The sequence below is a fragment of the Scleropages formosus genome, chromosome 3, assembly GCF_900964775.1.
Source record: "Scleropages formosus chromosome 3, fSclFor1.1, whole genome shotgun sequence".
In the NCBI taxonomy this organism is placed as follows: Eukaryota; Metazoa; Chordata; class Actinopteri; order Osteoglossiformes; family Osteoglossidae; genus Scleropages; species Scleropages formosus.
The window spans coordinates 31,110,132-31,128,234 of NC_041808.1; the positions used below are offsets into that span (position 1 = coordinate 31,110,132).

Sequence of the window (18,103 nt, forward strand, 5' to 3'; positions counted from 1 at the left end):
AAACTCTGATGTTTTTTCACCCTTTGTATTTGGAAATACAAAGGTTTATGCTTAGATGAGTGAATACCCTCTGCCATGTTAATGATGAGATATGGTTTTTGATGAATTCTCTGGATGCGGTTTTGTGTCTGTGATTTAGAATTTTGGAATGCTTAATTTTTATGGTATGAAATAAAGTTTTGAAAGAAAATATAGAAAATAACCTAAGCAAGCTAAAGACCTTGGAAACTCATGTAGACTCCATCAATGCCAAATTAGAAAAACTCTCTACCTCTGTCATGGTTCTGGGAACGAAACTGACTGATCCAAGTAACGTTAAAGGCCGCAACATTTAAAAAAAAAAAAAATGTGAAAAAGTGAAAGATCCTGTAGTCCTGAATAATTTCTGAACACACTGTAGTTCCAGGTTGGAGGGTTTTAATATGCTTAAATATACTGAATGAAAATTAAGTCTGTTCACAATTACATTGAACTCTTTCAGTCTTTTCAATTATATTTATTTATTCTGAACTTAGTATTTTGTATTTGTAGACTACAGCTCCCATAGTTTCGTTTTCTGCATGGACGATGTTAGTGATCAATTTTTTTATGCCTGATGAAACTTCTGAAGCACAGGTCAGGGGTTTGTACTGCTTCCATTAGATAACGGCTGGTGTTCATTTCTGTGAAGCATTGCTCTCCTTCACTTGTGTTTGCAGTTACAGCTACAATGTTATTCTGTTTTGTTGTGCATTCTCTATGTCGCTGTGACCCAGCGTTGCTGTTAATTGCTGTTGCTATAGATACACATAAATAAAATTAGACGACAACCATAAAACAGTTTAAAATAAAATAAAAAAGGTAAAGTACAACAGCAGATTTACATGTAGAAGTTGGGTATTACGGTAATTTGTCAGTCAATACGGTAAAACGAAATTCCCCGGAAGTAGTTTTACCAAAAGGAACTTTAGCTGCCATCCTTTTCCGGGGTATTTACCTTGACCGATGAGTGAGGGGATCCGTTTTCTCTCAGAAAAAACCCCACTCTTTTCCTGTCTTTCCATAAAAATGTGAGTTTGAATGTCTACTCAGAGGGAATGAATGTGTTAACGTTGCGTTTGTTCACTGTTTCCTGCGTATTTATCTCGAAATTGTGTGTTTTTGACTGCAGAGTAGAGTAGGTCACTGTGTTGTTCACACTCTCTCTAGTACCGGTTATGTTGTTTTAAACGACTTGCCACCATAATTGCTGTAATTAATGTGTTGTAATTTCGTGGTGAAGTTAAGTCGTGTGTCTTTTGTCGATGATGTTGTTTGTGTGATTACTGATATTATTCATGTATTGCTTCACGACTTGCCAGGGTTGCTTGACAGATTCATTGAAGAATTTCATCCCTGAGCTGGGAGGATCGTTATGTCGAGGACAGTTTGTTCAAGAGTTTGACTTTTTGTTTTGATAGAACACTCTGCGTGGTTTATGTTAAAGTAAACAACAGCGTTGTAATATTTATGGAAATTTCGTAATGATTACGATATCTCTGGATTTTTTTTTTTCTTATGAGTCAGTGAGTGAGTGGCACCATTAATTTAAATCTTGATTAATTATCAAACGCTGTGTTTCAGTGAAAAATGTCGATAAATATATGTGAGCATCGTGACGAGAACTGTTCTATGACCGTACAGGGTAATTATTCAATAACCAAATACAGATTAAGTTGCATCCCATTCTCTGCCACTGCTCTGTTTTCTTTCTGTGTGTCTCTTTGGAAACATGTAAGTAATCACATATATGTGTATATCCATGTGTTTTTCTACAGTGTTGCAGAATTCTGGGACTCCAACCCCCCTCCACGTGTAGTGCCTAATGGGCGGCTGGTCAAAGACTGCGGTGTTGGAGCTGTACAGAGCGCTGCTCCGGGCGGGGCGCCACCTGCAGTACACCGACCGCAATTATTACCGGCATACTTTAGCTCGCGAGTTCCGCCGCTGCCAGGCCCTCACCAACCCACAGGCCAGGGAGGAGGCTCTGAAGAGGGGCCAGTTCTTCCTCCGCAGTCGTTTGGGGGGCCTGGTTTAGTGCCGTAGTCAGCAGGGCTTCAAGCCCCCCCCCCCGTTAGCCTCTGCCCCACTCTAGGACAAGTGTTGGACCACTAAAAGGTAAAGGAAAAACCCCTTCGTACACTGATTTGAAAGTTTTGAGTCCAAAGCGAGCATTTAAATGTTAGCTTCATCTTTTCATCACTCTTCATGTTGCTATAAAATCAGGATTTTGCTTTTGCAGTACTGCAGTATTACTGAAAATCTTGGACTTAAAAAAATGTGAGGATGGAAGTGATTATCACAAAAGCTCTTAATTCTCTATGCAACTTAATCATACTAGGATTTTTTTAGTGACAAGTGGTTTGAATTTAAAAGTTCCATAACAAATATATATAGACAACTTTAAATAGCAGTCTCAACAAAAATTAAGTTTTTTCCTTCTCTGTATCCAGCAAGTAAAATGGCAGGGGTAAGCGGTGAGCGAAAGGGGAAGAAGGATGACAACGGTATTGGTACAGCCATTGACTTTGTCCTTTCCAATGCCAAACTGGTGCTGGGTGTTGGGGGAGCTGCCATGCTGGGGATCGCCACACTGGCCGTAAAGAGGGTGAGTCAAAGTTTGGAAAACAAAAAGGTTTTTTTGTATCAAGGCCTTTCATGTATTAAATGTATGTCAGCACAAAGGAGAGACTGAGTAATGATTAAGGCAGGATGAAACTGGGAATGTCAAAAGTTGGGATGTTTCTCTGTGCTGTATTCCAGTGTGTCACTGATTTCACTGATTAAAATTTATATGTCTAGATGTATGACCGAGCTATAAGTGCTCCCACCAGCCCAACTAAAATGGATCAGTCGGGTAAGAGGAGCTGGGAGGAGCCAAGCTGGCTAGGATCGTCTCCACGGTTATTGAACTGCGACATGAAGTCCACAGTCAGTCGGTCGCTGCAAACTCTGCCCACTTCTTCTCATGCCTTTGAACCAGGTAAGAGTTATGGTTTGGAATATGAGCTGTCCTAGAAGATTATATTTCTCTACTGTCTGCAAAATATCATGGAAAGGATCTTTATCTGATTTAATCAGAGTAACTGGACATAAGACAGTTCACATAAAAGCACAGAATCAGGTGTTTTGTACATAAAGCGTTAGTGTCATTACGTAAGCAGTAATGTAAAATACCAAAGCAGTGACATCTTTTCTGTGGTGCCTAACAAAATTTTGATCTTGCTTCACGCCGTCATCTTTGTATACACCTATGATGTACACCTGTCAGAAATGAGTATGTTTATTCTTGATGACTGTATGGCTGAAGCCTGTCTACTAACACGAAATCTTTCTGCCAACAGCTAGTCAGGCCTGGGGATTGCTGTGCTTTCTCTATAGTGGGTGATTATATTAATGCCCCCCTCTCATTTTTGTTCCCAATGTAGCCGTAGTTGTGTGTTGCAACCCCTGAAAAGGATGAGAGAAAATGTATTATACCCCATTGCATTGTCACGTAGGCTGTTTGTACTAATCCGTTGGGTAAATAACTGAATGATTTATAAATCCTTGTTTCTGAGAGAGTCACTTATTTAGTAGCCTTGTGCTAGTAAGTTTTAACACTGGCCAGAGAGTGATGCTGCTGCTGTTACGATACGGCTTCCATACCATTACAGGTAACACACATGCACTGATGGCTTGCAACCACAGCAGCGTCACCTGGTGATCAGTCTTAGAATTTACTGACTCTACCATGTAGGTTACTTCTCAAGTAGTTATGAGGCCATAATGCCAATCAATATTACAAAGCCTGTTGTTCCCTTCAAAATACAAGGTAAATTTTAAACTTGGCTTTGAACATTGCAAAGTGTGAAGAAATAATAGCCTTTCTTAAAAACATAGAATGACTCATGCTGCACAGACCTGTGAAGGTGGTTTAAAAAAACTCTGTGAGTTGTTTTGGATGTAATACACTTTGCAATAATTAACCTTTGTTTAGATTGTCTTACAAGGAGATTAAATATGCTACACTTGCAGTCTTATATTGCCTCTGCTGTAATTAGGACAGTAATAAATACATTTCTACTATTCTGTGTTTATAATTGACCGCTAGCAGGTGCAGAATATAAGTCTATGCCTCAGAGACTTATTCGTGTTCTTTCATGATCTGTGGGGATGAAAACCCTTTTTTCTTTGGTTTCTGTCATTGTTCCTTAAGTAAAATGCTGTTTTAAGGTATTTAATCGAGTGCGTATGTGTCTCCACAAGGATTTTCCCTTTTCATCTCCCTTGTCTCAATCTTCATCTTTCCTTCCCCTTTCTTGTCTTTATTATATCATCCCGGGTCACCTGGGTCTCCTGCCCATCAGACTGTGTGCGACGGGTGACAGGCCGGGGTGGTCCCCGCAAGGCAGAGCTTCAGCATGCCCGCATGAGACTCTCTCTCCAGGAAAGACTGTGGGCCTTCTACCGGCAATGTGTGGCTATCCCTGCGGGTGAGCAGGCTGCTGCGCGCCGTGCCGCCCTGGACATTTGCGCGGAGCTCCGGGTTTTCCTTCACTCCAAGCTGCCTGACATGCCCCTGCGGGAAATGTACCTAAGCGGCAGCCTCTACGATGACCTCCAGGTATGCAGAGGGGGTCCTTAGGTTATTCTGGCAACAGTGTTGTGTTTTGTATTCTTTAGACACACACTTCTGCCCTTCTCCGGTTTTTCCCTGTTGGTAGGTCAGGAATTTTATGTCGAATCAATGTAATCAAAATCACTTAAAAGTAAATATCTGGCATGGTACCGTTTGTTTTAGGTGGTAACTGCTGACCATGCTCAGTTGATGGTTCCCTTGGTCCTGGAGAAGAACCTGTGGTCACCAGTTCCTGGGGAGGATACCATCATGAATGTGCCTGGCTTCTGGCTGGTGCGGAGGGAAAACCTGGAGTACTTCCCTCGGGGGAGCAGCTACTGGGACCGCTGCGTGGTGGGCGGGTACCTGTCTCCTAAGAGTGTGCTAGAGGTCTTTGAGAAATTGGTGGCAGGCTCTATCAACTGGCCAGCGATTGGAAGCGTGTTGGACTACATCATCCGACCCGTCGTGCCCTCTGAGACGCTGACTCTGGAGGTGCAGTATGAGACGGACCGTCGGCTCTACGTAGACTTCCTCCCGTTGATCGTGATGGAGGATGGCGTGTCTCTGATTGCGAAGCCGCACCGCTGGGCCGAGCGCCATGAGAACTTGTGGCGTCAGAGCTTCCGAGTAGCAGAGACAGCACGGCTACGCACCCTCGACCAGGAAGACGGGGGCTGCCGCTGCCTGTGTCTGAAAGTGGGAAAGGCCATATGCAAACTGAACCCCGCACTCACACATCTTTCCTCCAGCCAATTAACCAACGCTCTGCTGCTGCTAAGTGAAACAGAGCATGACTGGACTCAGGGCGCGCTGGCTGACCGCTTCCTGGGCCTGCTGCGTGCGCTAGTGGGACACCTAGAGGCTGGGAGGCTGCCCTGTGCCCTTAATCCCAAGGTTAACCTCTTCTGTGAGCTCACCCCCCAGGAGGTGGATGAGCTGGGATACACCCTCTACTGTGCATTGTCCAACCCAGAAAGTTTGCTCAGAACTGCCTGACCTGCTGTCAGAGCACGGTCATAGCGATCAGCCAGCAAGCTGTTCGGGTGACCATAGGCAGTCTTTTCAGAGTAACTTCCTCCCACTGCTGTGAGATACGAACGTCATTCTTCATGTTCCAGCTGCCTCTTAACACATTTTTACAGCCATAAACTAAATAGTATTACAGATTCCCTCTGGTTTGTGTGCCATCTTATTCTTTTAACTTTGCACAGTATTGTTTGGCAACCTTGTAGTGTTGCAGAACTCATTGCAGTGCTCAATGTACCATGATATGGTAACAAGGACTGCTGACTCTAACCATTGTTGTCAGCAGCAAGAGTTCAGAAAATTAAGATGTGCACATTTTTATTTGAAAATAAAATACACAAATGATCCTTTGTGTTTGTGACTGTTTTTTTTTTTCCCTCTTGTTCCTTTTTTTTTTTTTTTTGAACCATGGCATGAGTAATGACGTTTCCTTCTCATTATAGTGTGAGCGGTAGGACCGAATCTAGTAATAATTAATGAGGAAGACTCATTTACCACCTACTGTTTTTTTTTTTTTAAAGAAAAGGTGTTTCATATAGTTTAATGCATGACAGAAGCTAGCGAAAGGTTAAAGGACAGGGTGATGGATACTGTTTGGGTCTTGAGAAATCCTGTTCTGAAATGTCGGTGTTTTGGTGGCTGAATTCTGCTGTGTTCAGCTGTATCAGAGTTGGCTTTAACAAGCGATGGACCTTGTGAATGTGAAGTGACTTTGTTGTTGCTCACATAGGATACTAATGTGGCGGAAACATTTTTGCACCTTTTCAATGGTTTCTTTTTAGAACATTTTTCCTTGTTTTCTCAGCAGCACTGTGTGTACTGTAGCAAAAACAAGCTTCCAGTTACAGGCTCATTGCAATGTTCGAAAGCAGGAGTGCAGGAGCAATGTTCAGTTTTGCTAGTTGACATTTTCAGGTTCATTTAATCTGACACTTTGTAAAGTAAACTCTAGTGTGGAAATGTCACAAGAACTGTAGATGTGACGCTGCTGTAGCCTGTGTGTCATGAGATCAGCCACAACGTGGTTGAGTGTCAAGAGTTCCGTTTTGTCAGTTCAATGAAAGGAGCTCCTGGAATTTTAATATTTAGGTCAAACCAAATGTAGGTGACAGTTGCGTGCAAGAATGAATTCTCTTTGCAATGATACCCAGGAAAAATATTTCCTGCAGAAAAATATTTTTGCACTTTCTTTATAGCTGTAGAAATGGACAGTATGAAGGCATACAGTCCACATGACATGCAACTTCTGCTATGTGCAGAAGTGTTATGACTTTGGTGTTACAAGGCTGCCATGTCCTAAAGGCTACTTTCTTGTTAGTGTGAGTTTTACTGCCAGTGAGAATCTGTGAGAATTGACCAACACACATACATCAGTCTACATATCAGTTTACCAATAACACATTATGTTGATTGTCCCGATTGTTGTTCATATCCTGTTGTCACACTCTGCTTGTTGGCCTCCATTTCCTGTTGTTATAACAGCTATTGCAAGAGACATGTTCATTAAATTTATCCTTTTTTGGAGAAATGTCATCAAGCTTATGAATTAGACATGGGGGAAATTATAACTGATGAATAAAAAAAAAAGAATTAAAATATAATGGCCTAAATGTTTCCTTAAGTGGTGTGTGGGTTTTTTATGGAAATATTCTGACAATTGTTTCTCTGTAAGGATAAATTTATTTAATAAAGAGATGTGCAATATATGTACTTTTTTTTTATAACTAATTTTGTATTTATCATGCAGGCACAACCAAACGGTTGCAAATGCATTTGTCACTTTATGTGTAAGTGAACCGAAATTCACTGAGAATATCCACTTAAATATCTATAAACCTACATAATGGTCCAGAATCATACCTTTTCCAGCATTGTTTCATTTATTTTAACATTAACCACTTGAAGCAACTTTTTTGGAAATCTTCTGAACAGAATTGTGTATTTTATGGGTCTGTGCACTGTCTCTATGCAGTGTATCTTTTCATTTCAGGATATTTATATGCAGACACTACTTGTTTCTATAAATGTTACAGATAGTAGTGTATTCGGGGAAGAGAATACTGTCAGTCAGCAGCGTGTTCCTGTGACGTGTTAGGATTGAAGGGCACGCTCCAAATGGTAAACTGTGTTCAAAGATTGTGGCCTGTCAATATTCAGTTTTCTGACTTTAATGTATTCAGATTCTGCTGGCTTCAGGCACTGTTATTAAAGACATGAAAATGTAGTGGAATCCTGTTGTCTGATCTCGCTCCTCATACCCCGAGCCTAGTCTTTACCTCAACAATAAACCATATTTGGAATTTCCATTACCGATTCTGCTATACTTAATACTTTGGGGAATGAGTGCAGGATAGACCGCAGGTGGTGATATAAGATGGCATGTGATGAAGCTCAGAAAGCTGGCAGGGAAGCGTGTGACTACAGGAAAAAAAAAAAAAAAAGACACAATTTGTAATTTATTGGACCACATTCCACACCTTTTTTAATTTTATAATGTTATTCCTCAGCAGTAGAACTGAAGGTACTCATTTTCATATGAATGATTTATTGCCAAAAAAAAAATCATACAGCATTTGTCACCAAAGGTGTTATACTTCATGTTATTTTTGGACCTTTTATGGAACTGTATTCTGTCTGTTGTAATGTAAACAATCTTTTCAACATCTCTAAAATAAAGCCAGACTCTAGACAATTCTTTGTTTCGTGTTTGTTTTCGCCGACAAAGCAGAAACTTTGCTGTCAAGTCAAAGGTCTGAATCAGAGGCGAGCAACATATTTTTCAATGTAGCCACAGTTGTGGCGAATAACAAAATTAAATTCAGAACTTTGTGCAAAAAAATTAAGTTGAAAATTTAAAAAAAAAAAAATGAAAAAGTTCATTAAAAGCCTCTGTATTCTGACTACTTAGTTAAAACTGCCTTCAATGCAAATGATGATCATGATGGTTAAACAGTCCTTATTTTGTTTCTGATGGGCATTTTTTAAAAACTGCTCACCTAGAACTGTTGATACTTTGGTTTTTTTTTTTGACTTAGTGACATTTTTTGCTCTTACACAAATTTGATCTTAGAAAGCATGAAGTTCGTTACAAAATAGTTTATGTAATAGTTTTAATAGCTTTATGCTTAATGCTTTGATTTGTTGAACTTTAGGTTTACAGATTATTTCACCAGCTGTTATTTGCATGTGACTCAGTCTTCTGACTGCTCATAGTCTGCGCAGAGATCCATGGAAAGAAACAGCCTCACGACATGCAGTGCTGTGAAAAAGTATTTACCCCCTTCCTAATTTTGGTAGACCAGCCACTCCTGGGAAGGTTCACCACCAAGTTTTCTCCATTTGTGGATAACGGCTCTCACCGTGGTTCGCTGGAGTCCCAAAGCCTTAGAAATGGCTTTGTAACCCTTTCCAGACTGATACATGTCAATTACTTTGTTTCTCATCTGTTCTTGAAATTCTTTAGATCGCGGCATGATGTGTTGCTTTTTGAGATGTGCTTTGCTTCGTCAGACAGGTTCTGTTTAAGTGATTTCTTCATTCAACAGGTCTGGCAGTAATCAGGCCTGGGTGTGGCAAGTGAAATTTAACTCAGCTTTCCAAAAAAATGTGGTTAATCACAGTTCATTCATGATTTAACAAGGGGGGGGGGGAATTACTTTTTCACATACGGCTAGGTAGGTTTGGACAGCTTTTTTCCCTTAATAAATGAAATCATAATTTAAAAACTGCATTTTGTATTTACTTGGGTTATCTTTGTGTAATATTAAAATTTGTTTGATGATCTCAATCATTTAACTGTGACAAATATGCAAAAAAAAAAAAAAAATCAGGAGGGGGGCAAATACTTTTTCACAGCACTTTTTCTCTATCAACATTTACAAAACAGCATAGCATCTTAGATTGATTTGATGCACAGTATACAAAAGGCTTTAAGGCATCATAAGGAACAGGCAATGTAGCAGTGAAAATTTACCCAGCAGCAGGCTTCGTCTTTGTATCATCACCTCTGGCTCTGATCCCTTGTCCATAAAACTCTACTTTGCGGGCGCGAAACCCACTCGATCCGCGTCTCGGTCAAACACGCTGTAGTAGCGTCCAATGAAGACGTCTCCCAGGATCCAGAGTGGCCCGGCTGGGGGCGGCACATCCAGGGCCATGAACCCCGAGAGACAGATCGACTTCCCCATCTGAGATTCCTACAGGGAGTGCGTGCGGATACAGGATCTGCTCTCAGTGGTTGCAAACAGCATGGGTACATTTCGTACTGTAATGCACTGATAAAAGCCAACGAATACCAATAATGCACTTTAGCCAGATCAGGATGACTCGGCGACACAGCGAGAAAGAATCGGAGAAGATACCTTCAGGACATAGTCCTCTCCAGTTAGATTGAACTGCTTTCCTCCCAGAGTAAAGGAAATAACTGGGAGGGATGGGATCTTCGAGCACAGAATCAGATACTAGAGGAGGGAGATGAACATGGTTGAGTTCGAACAGTAACAGGACGGAAAAACACCAGAAATACCAGCACATGCCCTACATGTCCTATGTGAGAACACCGCTGGAGGAAATGTGTTGTAACCGCTACATCTCTGAGGCGATAACGTCTGTTGTTTTATGCATTTACTTTATCTGTATGGGATCAATTTGAATTTACAGCTAAATGAATACGTAGGTTGATCCCGGAAAAGATCCCATACATGAAATACGTGTCCGCACACTATTACAAAACAGCAGGAAGTAATGAACGCACAAGATCTGCAATGAACGCACATTGCTACATCCCCATGCGCTGAGAAGGCTGCAGCTGCCAGGGTATGAGGATCTTCATTTTGTCTCGATACGTGACTCAGCGCTAATTAAACTTTTCTTTCCCCTTGGCAGGCCTGCACCCCTCTGAGACCTAGTAAAGCATCAGTGGACACGTGGGCAATGGCCTTACCTCCCCCATCAAGAGGGGCAAAGCCCCAATGGCCTTATGCAGAGCTCGCACTTCCTGCGCAGGTCCGGCGATAAGAGACGTTCCTGTGTCGACGATCGCCTGGCAGCCTCCCTTGCACAACGTCAGCTGGTTTCCAACAGCAACTCTGCGGCGGCAAATTACATTGAAGAAGCTGTCTGATCGTGTGTTAAGAGTGTTAAGATCTTTTCATCAGCAAGAATCCCGAGTGTGAGAACAATCCGGTTGTCCCTTGTGCTGTTCTTTATACTGAAGCTCCTACAGCACCCAGACAAAGTGGTACGAAAGTGGAAACGGTTCCTTTATTCCTCACCCGTCCATCTTTATCTGCCAGTAGGCTTTGCGGGTAACGTTGACGTAGTGCAGCTCACCCTGGTAATACTGCTTGTCGATACCCCCCAGCATGAGCTCACCCCCGACATCTGCTGTGGGGTCCCTGGGACAGAAAGCATCGAGGCATGTAAAAGGAAGGAGGGATGAGGGCCGAGAGTGTATCGAGAGGCTCCGATGTTGTCAGACGGGCATTTTCGCCATTGTGCGTTGGTGCACCGTGATCCATACCAGCAGAGAGAGTAGAAATGTATGTAGAGATGCCACAGCTCACTATGCTTCTAAGCACAGTGGTGACAAAAAGAAGAGAAGCCGTAAGGATACATACAACAAGTAACATGCATCAAGGCTATCTTGTATAATAGGGCTTTACTGTATTTTTTCACTAATTTCCCACACTGTGCTACAATAATACTAATAAATAATAATAATAGTATACAATGCAGTACCATAATATTCATGCTGCATTATTATCTTCATTTTCATTTTGAAATCTGATTTCTTCAGTTTTTTTTTCTTTTGTGCACCACCGGAACATCCATGTTTTCGCTGGCTAGCTATTTTAAATAAAAAGTAAGCTGAATGGAATCACAGACTAAACATTCTGTAAATGCAATGCTTCTGTAAGTAAAATGCAGAGACCAATAAACGCACTGACTGAGCCAATGGCATATACTGTGCCTCGCATAGTGCGTCCAGTTAATGTTATCAGCAGAAAGATCGGTCATGGTTAGACGTCACGACCAAATGACGGGGCTCGAAAATAATACAAGAAGGTTGATAGGACGGCCGGGTCGCGGTAAGTCGAGAACTAGCTGTAGATACACGAAAAGTGACACCAGAGTACACTTACAGAAAACTTCCCACTTCTACAGACCTGTTCATGTAGAAGGAGAAGATGTTCTGGGGCAGCAGCTTGGCAGCCATTGCGGAGTCGAAGACGGGGGTGACGCTGCCCACGGAGATGGAAGGATACCCCATCCCCAGCACGCCGTCAAAGCGTGCCACCGCAAACACGATGCCGGGCTGGCTAACGGCCTCGCCGAACTGCTGCCCTGTCACCACCAAATCAGCCAGCTGGATGACGGAATTGGGGAGGACGACGAAAGAGTGAGAAAGACAGGAAAAGGCTCATCATCGACGCAAGCGAGATGAACTGCTGTATAGCACCAGCGTACGAATTTAAAACATTCTCGCAAGCTTAATTCCTATTTAGCTAGTGTACGACTATAAAACATTTGAGATGGATTGAAACAATGTAATAAGAAGGGCAAAAAAAATTATCCAAGACTACAGCCAATGGGAAATGCGAGGAAAAGTCTATTAACCCGATTTGCTCCGGTAAAAGTTTCCGGTGATATTAAGGTATGTGAGGCACTCGGGCTGGAACAATTCTGCCGCTCACCGAGACCACGTCCTGGCTGAGAAACCCCGACAGGCTGCCTCGGCCATACTGGATGGAGAACTTGGTGCCATTCTTCACGTAGGAGTTGGACTTCCTGGAATCATATCTGCGGTGGAACCCTAAAAAGGAATCCGGGTCATGCATGTTTCCTGCGTGTGCCATCATAACTACTGCGACTTGAATCATGACAATCTGCCTGAAACCGCAAAGAACATTAATCAGATCCACATTTTTGAAGAGGTCCTGGATGCATGTTAATGTTGTACTTCTGAAGAAGGTACTTAACCTCAGTTGTTAGAAGTGGGTATTGGTCAAGTCGTTCAACTTGAGAAAACTAAAGATATTATACCGACTCACAGCAAGCAATGTCCAGGAAGGAGCAGTGAATGGAGGGCACCCACAGGTTTGAGGAACCAGTGTCGAAGAGCACAGAGAAGTTCTGCGGAGGGGACCCGATGCTGATCACGCCATAGTACTGAGCCTGGTGGGTTGGACGGGGACATTAGCACATCGGTGGTTATTACATCACAACCGTTTCCATCAGCTCTGTTGCAGGGTTAGAGATGCAGTGTACGTTGGTTTGACATGGAGCTGGTGACTTTCCCATACAACATCTCACAACATCGGGCATGTGTGACAGCTCTGTGTTGAATTGGCATCCCGTCCACGATGTACCCCATCTCCTCCGTGCTTAACATCACCAGTTCAGGGTAATGAGTTACAGGATAGGATTCACACTGGACCCGAACCTCCCATGTCCTTTATCTTATCCATCCATCCATCCATCCATCCATCCATCCATCCATCCATCTTCCTCCGCTTATCCGGGACCAGGTCGCGGGGGCAGTAGTCCAAGCAGAGCGCCCCAGCCTTCCCTCTCCCCGCACACCTCCTCCAGCTCCTCTGGGGGAACCCCAAGGCGTTCCCAGGCCAGCCGGGAGACGTAGTCTTTCCAACGTGTCCTGGGTCTGCCCTGAGGCCTCCTCCCGGTGGGACATGCCCGGAACACCTCCCCGGGGAGGCGTCCAGGAGGCATCCGGAACAGATGCCCGAGCCACCTCAACCGACTCCTCTCGATGCGGAGGAGCAGCGGCTCTACTCCGAGCTCCTCCCGGGTGACTGAGCTCCTCACCCTATCCCTAAGGGTGCGCCTTATCTTATCCAATACAACCTAAATCATACAGGCTTCCTCAGGAACTGACCACTTTCACATTTTTTGAACAACGCTACTGCTGTAGGCATCAAAGAGGCATGTAGCCACCAATGGGACCTCTTCCCCAGCCAACTTCCTGTCCACTCACTTGCTATCATTCACCACCCGTTCAATCAAATCTGGGTTGAGGTGGTCCAAAGCCTATCGTGGAAACACAGGGATCAATACCAAGCAAGGTTCACCCTGGACAGCTCACCACATATTTACAGGTTAGCCTGACACACACACACACACACATATACACACACACTACAGGCAACCTAGAGTCACCAGTTCACCCGAAACACATCTTTGGACCGGGGGGAGGGAACCAGAGCGCTCGGAGAAAAGCCACACAAACACAGGGGAAACACGCAAACTTCAAACGTACACCCGAACAGCGCACGCACTGTGAGGCAACAACACACACATCCGTCTTCCCAAAACAATCCTACATCCATGAAGTTGGTGAGCCGCTCCACGGGAACCTCCTGCACGGAATAACCCCACGATCCGGCGAGTTCCTCAGCCTTGGCCCTAAGCTCATCGAGGGTCATCCCACTGTCGCACAGCAGTCTCCGCACAGTGCGCGTCCTGTGTAAAGGGACCCTGTAGTGTGGACAGGCAAAACATGGTGAGGCTTAAAACTGAACTCAACTGTCACACTCTCTGTGTCATCTGCTAGATGTTGTCATCTTACAATTATACGCTTCCCTTTTTACAAAGAACATGAGACCTAGGAAAAGTAACAATCCCTCGAGTGTCATTTTAAAAACATGCTTTTCATCAAGTTAATACATAAACCTGAATTATTCCTTGTATCGAACATAAAACAGAATATATAATATTATATATTATATAATGTATTACCTATTTATCATTATTTGGGCTTGCAAAATTTACATCTTAGGTGATCATCTCCCTAGGCAGTCATATTTTTGTATTTGCAAATAATATATTTTAATATATGTTAGTATGCATATGTAATTAATAAAGTAATAATACAACAGAAAAAATCTGCAAATTCTAATATTCTCTTATCATAAGTAATCAGAATACTTAGTACACCTACCTGAACACGGCATCGCTTTGACTTATAACGAGGGATATAATGAAATAAAGTAAATGTAATCGGTTCATGGTATCTTGTCGCAGTAAAAAAGAAGTTGCACAACTTTTCTCCCGCGGACGAAAGAAGAGCGTGTGAGCGCTTTAACGGGCCGCTTCCTCCTGTCACTGTTGCGAACCACCGTAAACGCTTCGGGAAGAATCCGCCTCCGACGTTCATTTTACATCCTGATTGGATAGCCTCCAGAAATTCTCCACTCTGATTGGGTGACCTGTACCAACTGTCATTTCAATAGCTCCCCTTCAGTCAACAAGTGAAATACGTCGAGCTGGTCACACGATTGTCTGGGTCGCGTGTCGAAAACTGCAGTTTGTAATTTGTTATTTCAATTTCACAATACAGGACTTTGAGCACTTTGATTATAATACTTTACTCTATAATGTAACGGATTCTTCACATATTCATCACTGCTTTGTAAATAAAATTGAACGTTTTTCATTATGCTAAGTTAAGGCAAATAATAAAAATAGTAGAAACCAGCCGCTTGAATGCCATGTACGAAGTTCTGCCTTGGCTGTTTTCTTCCTTATGAAAACATTCTGCATGAATGTATTTAAATTACAATTATTATTAAGCGTTTTTTTAATGAAAGCAGCTAGATATAACTAAGATAACCATATAATGTACAGAAAATATAAGTTACTGGCTGTACTTATTACCCTTTATGAGCACTGAATCACTGTTAGCTGCGTGCTCCCCTTAGGCTGTGTAGCATTACATACATGATGGACCATCATGGTGGTGGTGTCTGAGCGGCTGTGTATGAGCTGCTGTGGAGGAGCCGTGTGCCCGGCGCCACTCTCTGTGGAAAATATGCTTAAGAGCTGGGAATTCCAGAAATTTCCTCCAGTCTACGGAAACTCACAAGAGACTGTGTCATTCTCATTGCCTCCAGAAGAAGCGCATTACGTGACACACAGCGCCGTGGGTTTGGATGGGGTGAAGAAGGACGCAGAAGCAGCGTTCATGACGAACGATTTATTAGAACACCAGCACCAGGAAAATAACGCTCTCGATCTGAGGACCCCGTTTCCTCTAGGACCTGCTCCTCCAGCTAGCCTTCCCCACCTTCTTAGTGCCCTAACGCTCTCTCTCCACACATTGGAGAAACGCAGTCACCCCACCATTTACCCCTTAAGTGTCCCCAGTGGTTACACACATTATTTACAGATTTCCCAGAATGCAACTATTTACACAAAGCCAGTAACGCGGGTTGTTACATAGCCCCCCTGTCAAAAAAGAATAGCAGAGTCCCCGTTGCTGCCTGCCCCACAAGTGTCCCAATGTCCAGCGCTGGTCTCACGTGCATCCGGTCGGGAGTGCAGGTCCTAGATGCTCACCACTGGTGGTTGGGGCGGGGAAACTTGCAGGACCCCCCATGGGGGCGCTCTCGACGTCGTAGCCGTAAAGAAACCAGTCGTATAAACATATAGCACATTTGTTCATCATTGGCCCCTAAGCGTACAAAATCTACTGCTAGTGAGGCGAGTCGAGTTATTGACCTGGAAACCAAATTAAAGGTGATTAAGGACTACGAAGCTGGAAAATCAGTGATAGTTCTTGCTTGCCAGTTAGGCATGTCCCATTCCACCATAGCTACCATCTTGAAGAACAAAGACAAAGTGATGGAAGCTGTTAAAGGATCTGCTTCATTGAAAGCAACAAGACTAACAAAAATGCGAGGAGGGCCTATATCAGATATGGAGAAACTTCTAATGACCTGGATTGAAGACCAGACACAGAAGCGTATTCCTCTCAGCACCTTGACGATCACGGCCAAAGGAAAAAGTTTGTTTGCAATGTTGAAAGAAAAGGCTGGACCTGACTACGATGTTGAATTTACTGCTAGCTCTGCGTGATTTAAATGATTCAAGAATCGTTATTCAATGCATAATGTGAAAGTGAGTGGTGAGTCTGCGAGTGCTAATGTGAAGGCGGCTGAAGAATTTGTGGAAACTCTGGATAAGCTGATTGTGGAGGAAAAATACTTGCCAGAGCAAATCTTCAATATGGATGAAACCTCCCTTTTCTGGAGGCGGATCCTTGAAAGGACCTTCATTCATAAGGAGACCAAGTCAATGCCAGGTTTCAAGGCTTTTAAGGACAGGGTAACAATCTTGCTTGGGGGCAATGTGGCAGGCTACAAATTGAAAACCCTTTGTGATTTGGAACAGTGAGAACCCCAGGGTCTTTAAGCCTGTCAATAAGCACACACTGCCAGTGTACTACAGGAGCAATAAGAAGTCATGGACGACCCAGCTCCTCTTCCAAGATGCCCTTCTGAATTGCTATGCTAGCGAAATGGAGAAGTACTGTTTGGAGAATAACACTCCTTTCAGGATTTTGCTTATTGTTGATAATGCTCTCAGACATCCTCCTTTTATTGGTGATCTTCATCCCAATGTCAAAGTGGTGTTTCTCCCTCCAAACACCACCTCTTTGATCCAACCAATGGATCAAGAAGTTATAGCAGCTTTTAAGGCTTACTACCTGAGGAGGACCTTTGCCCAGGCTATTGCTGCAACTGAGGAAGACACTGATGCAAATCTGCAAGGATTACAACATCTATGACTGCATCAAGAACCTGGCTTGGGCTTGGGTATGAATGGCATTTGGAAGAAGACACTCAAGAGGTTTGTCCATGTCTTAAAAGGATTTTCCAAGATTGAGGAGCTTGCAAAAATCAACAAGGCTATGGTTGAGATGGCAAACAACCTTAACTTGGATGTGGATAATGATGACATTGAGGAGCTCTTAGAGGTGGTTTCTGATGAATTTACTAATGAGGAGTTGTTGGAACTGGAACAGGAATCTATAGCTGAAGAAGGGGCAAGAGAAATAGAAACTGCAGGTGATGAAAAAGAAGAACCCCCAAGAAAATTCACAGCCAAAGGTTTAGCAGAAGCTTTTTCAGACCTGAACAAGCTCCTTAAAAAGTCTGAAAACATGGACCCCAACACCGAAAGGTTTTCATTAATAAAGAGGAATGTTCATGATGCATTAGCTGCATAAAAGGAAATCTATGATGAAAAAAGGAAACAAACCAAGCAAACCAACATGGACATATTTCTGAAAAGAGTGACATCTCCTTAAGAAGAGCTTCAGGCAGGTCCTTCAGGAGGTATTCCAGAAAGGGACATTGTTATCATAGGAGATAACAGCTCCATGGAAATTATTGCCCCTGAAAACCTTCCAGTGAGACAAGATGTGGAGGTGGAAGACAGTGATATTGATGATCCCGACCCTGTGTAGGTCTAGGCTAATGTGTGTGTTTGTGCCTTAGTTTTTAACAAAAAATGTTAAAGAGCAAAGAAAAAAAATTAAAAAGTAGAAAGAAAGCTTACAGAATAAGGGTAATTTATTAAAGAAAGAAAATATTTTTGTACAGCTGTACAATGTGTTTATGTTTTAAGCTGTTATTATAAAAGAGACAAAAAGTA

At 42.9% G+C, this 18,103-nt stretch overlaps 2 protein-coding genes across 3 annotated transcripts; one reads left to right on the forward strand and one right to left on the reverse strand.

The window, feature by feature from the left end:
- The first annotated feature begins 971 nt into the window (after window positions 1–971).
- On the forward strand, window positions 972–6,015 carry mief1 (mitochondrial elongation factor 1). The gene is made up of 6 exons (XM_018742954.2): window positions 972–1,049; window positions 1,797–2,136; window positions 2,472–2,626; window positions 2,821–3,001; window positions 4,368–4,624; window positions 4,802–6,015. The coding sequence occupies exons 3-6, from the start codon at window positions 2,480–2,482 to the stop codon at window positions 5,615–5,617; spliced, it is 1,401 nt and encodes a 466-aa protein (XP_018598470.1). The 5' UTR covers window positions 972–1,049; window positions 1,797–2,136; window positions 2,472–2,479; the 3' UTR covers window positions 5,618–6,015.
- A 1,298-nt stretch (window positions 6,016–7,313) lies between these two features.
- On the reverse strand, window positions 7,314–14,770 carry napsa (napsin A aspartic peptidase). Of its 2 annotated transcripts, XR_001965709.2 has the most exons (10): window positions 14,607–14,770; window positions 13,990–14,143; window positions 12,700–12,823; window positions 12,343–12,461; window positions 11,815–12,014; window positions 10,921–11,043; window positions 10,590–10,734; window positions 10,009–10,107; window positions 9,621–9,843; window positions 7,314–8,065 (listed from the first exon to the last, which is right to left on the reverse strand). XR_001965709.2 is itself a non-coding variant. In XM_018743050.2 (9 exons), the coding sequence occupies exons 1-9, from the start codon at window positions 14,672–14,674 to the stop codon at window positions 9,682–9,684; spliced, it is 1,194 nt and encodes a 397-aa protein (XP_018598566.2). In that variant the 5' UTR covers window positions 14,675–14,770; the 3' UTR covers window positions 9,492–9,681. The 2 variants fall into 2 exon arrangements, 1 of the variants encoding a protein (XP_018598566.2); XM_018743050.2 differs by lacking the exon at window positions 7,314–8,065 and having other exon boundaries at window positions 9,492–9,843.
- Between the last annotated feature and the right edge of the window lie 3,333 nt (window positions 14,771–18,103).

Excerpts from the sequence above, each read along its gene's own strand:
- napsa (XM_018743050.2), bottom strand. The coding sequence starts at position 14,674 with ATGAACCGATTACATTTACTTTATTTCATTATATCCCTCGTTATAAGT. Across the intron at positions 14,144-14,606 it reads CAAAGCGATGCCGTGTTCAG|GGTCCCTTTACACAGGACGC; the intron begins GTAGGTGTACTA and ends TCCACACTACAG. Across the intron at positions 9,844-10,008 it reads GAGAGGACTATGTCCTGAAG|GAATCTCAGATGGGGAAGTC; the intron begins GTATCTTCTCCG and ends CACTCCCTGTAG.
- mief1 (XM_018742954.2), top strand. The coding sequence starts at position 2,480 with ATGGCAGGGGTAAGCGGTGAGCGAAAGGGGAAGAAGGATGACAACGGT. Across the intron at positions 2,627-2,820 it reads CCACACTGGCCGTAAAGAGG|ATGTATGACCGAGCTATAAG; the intron begins GTGAGTCAAAGT and ends TTATATGTCTAG. Across the intron at positions 3,002-4,367 it reads TTCTCATGCCTTTGAACCAG|ACTGTGTGCGACGGGTGACA; the intron begins GTAAGAGTTATG and ends CCTGCCCATCAG.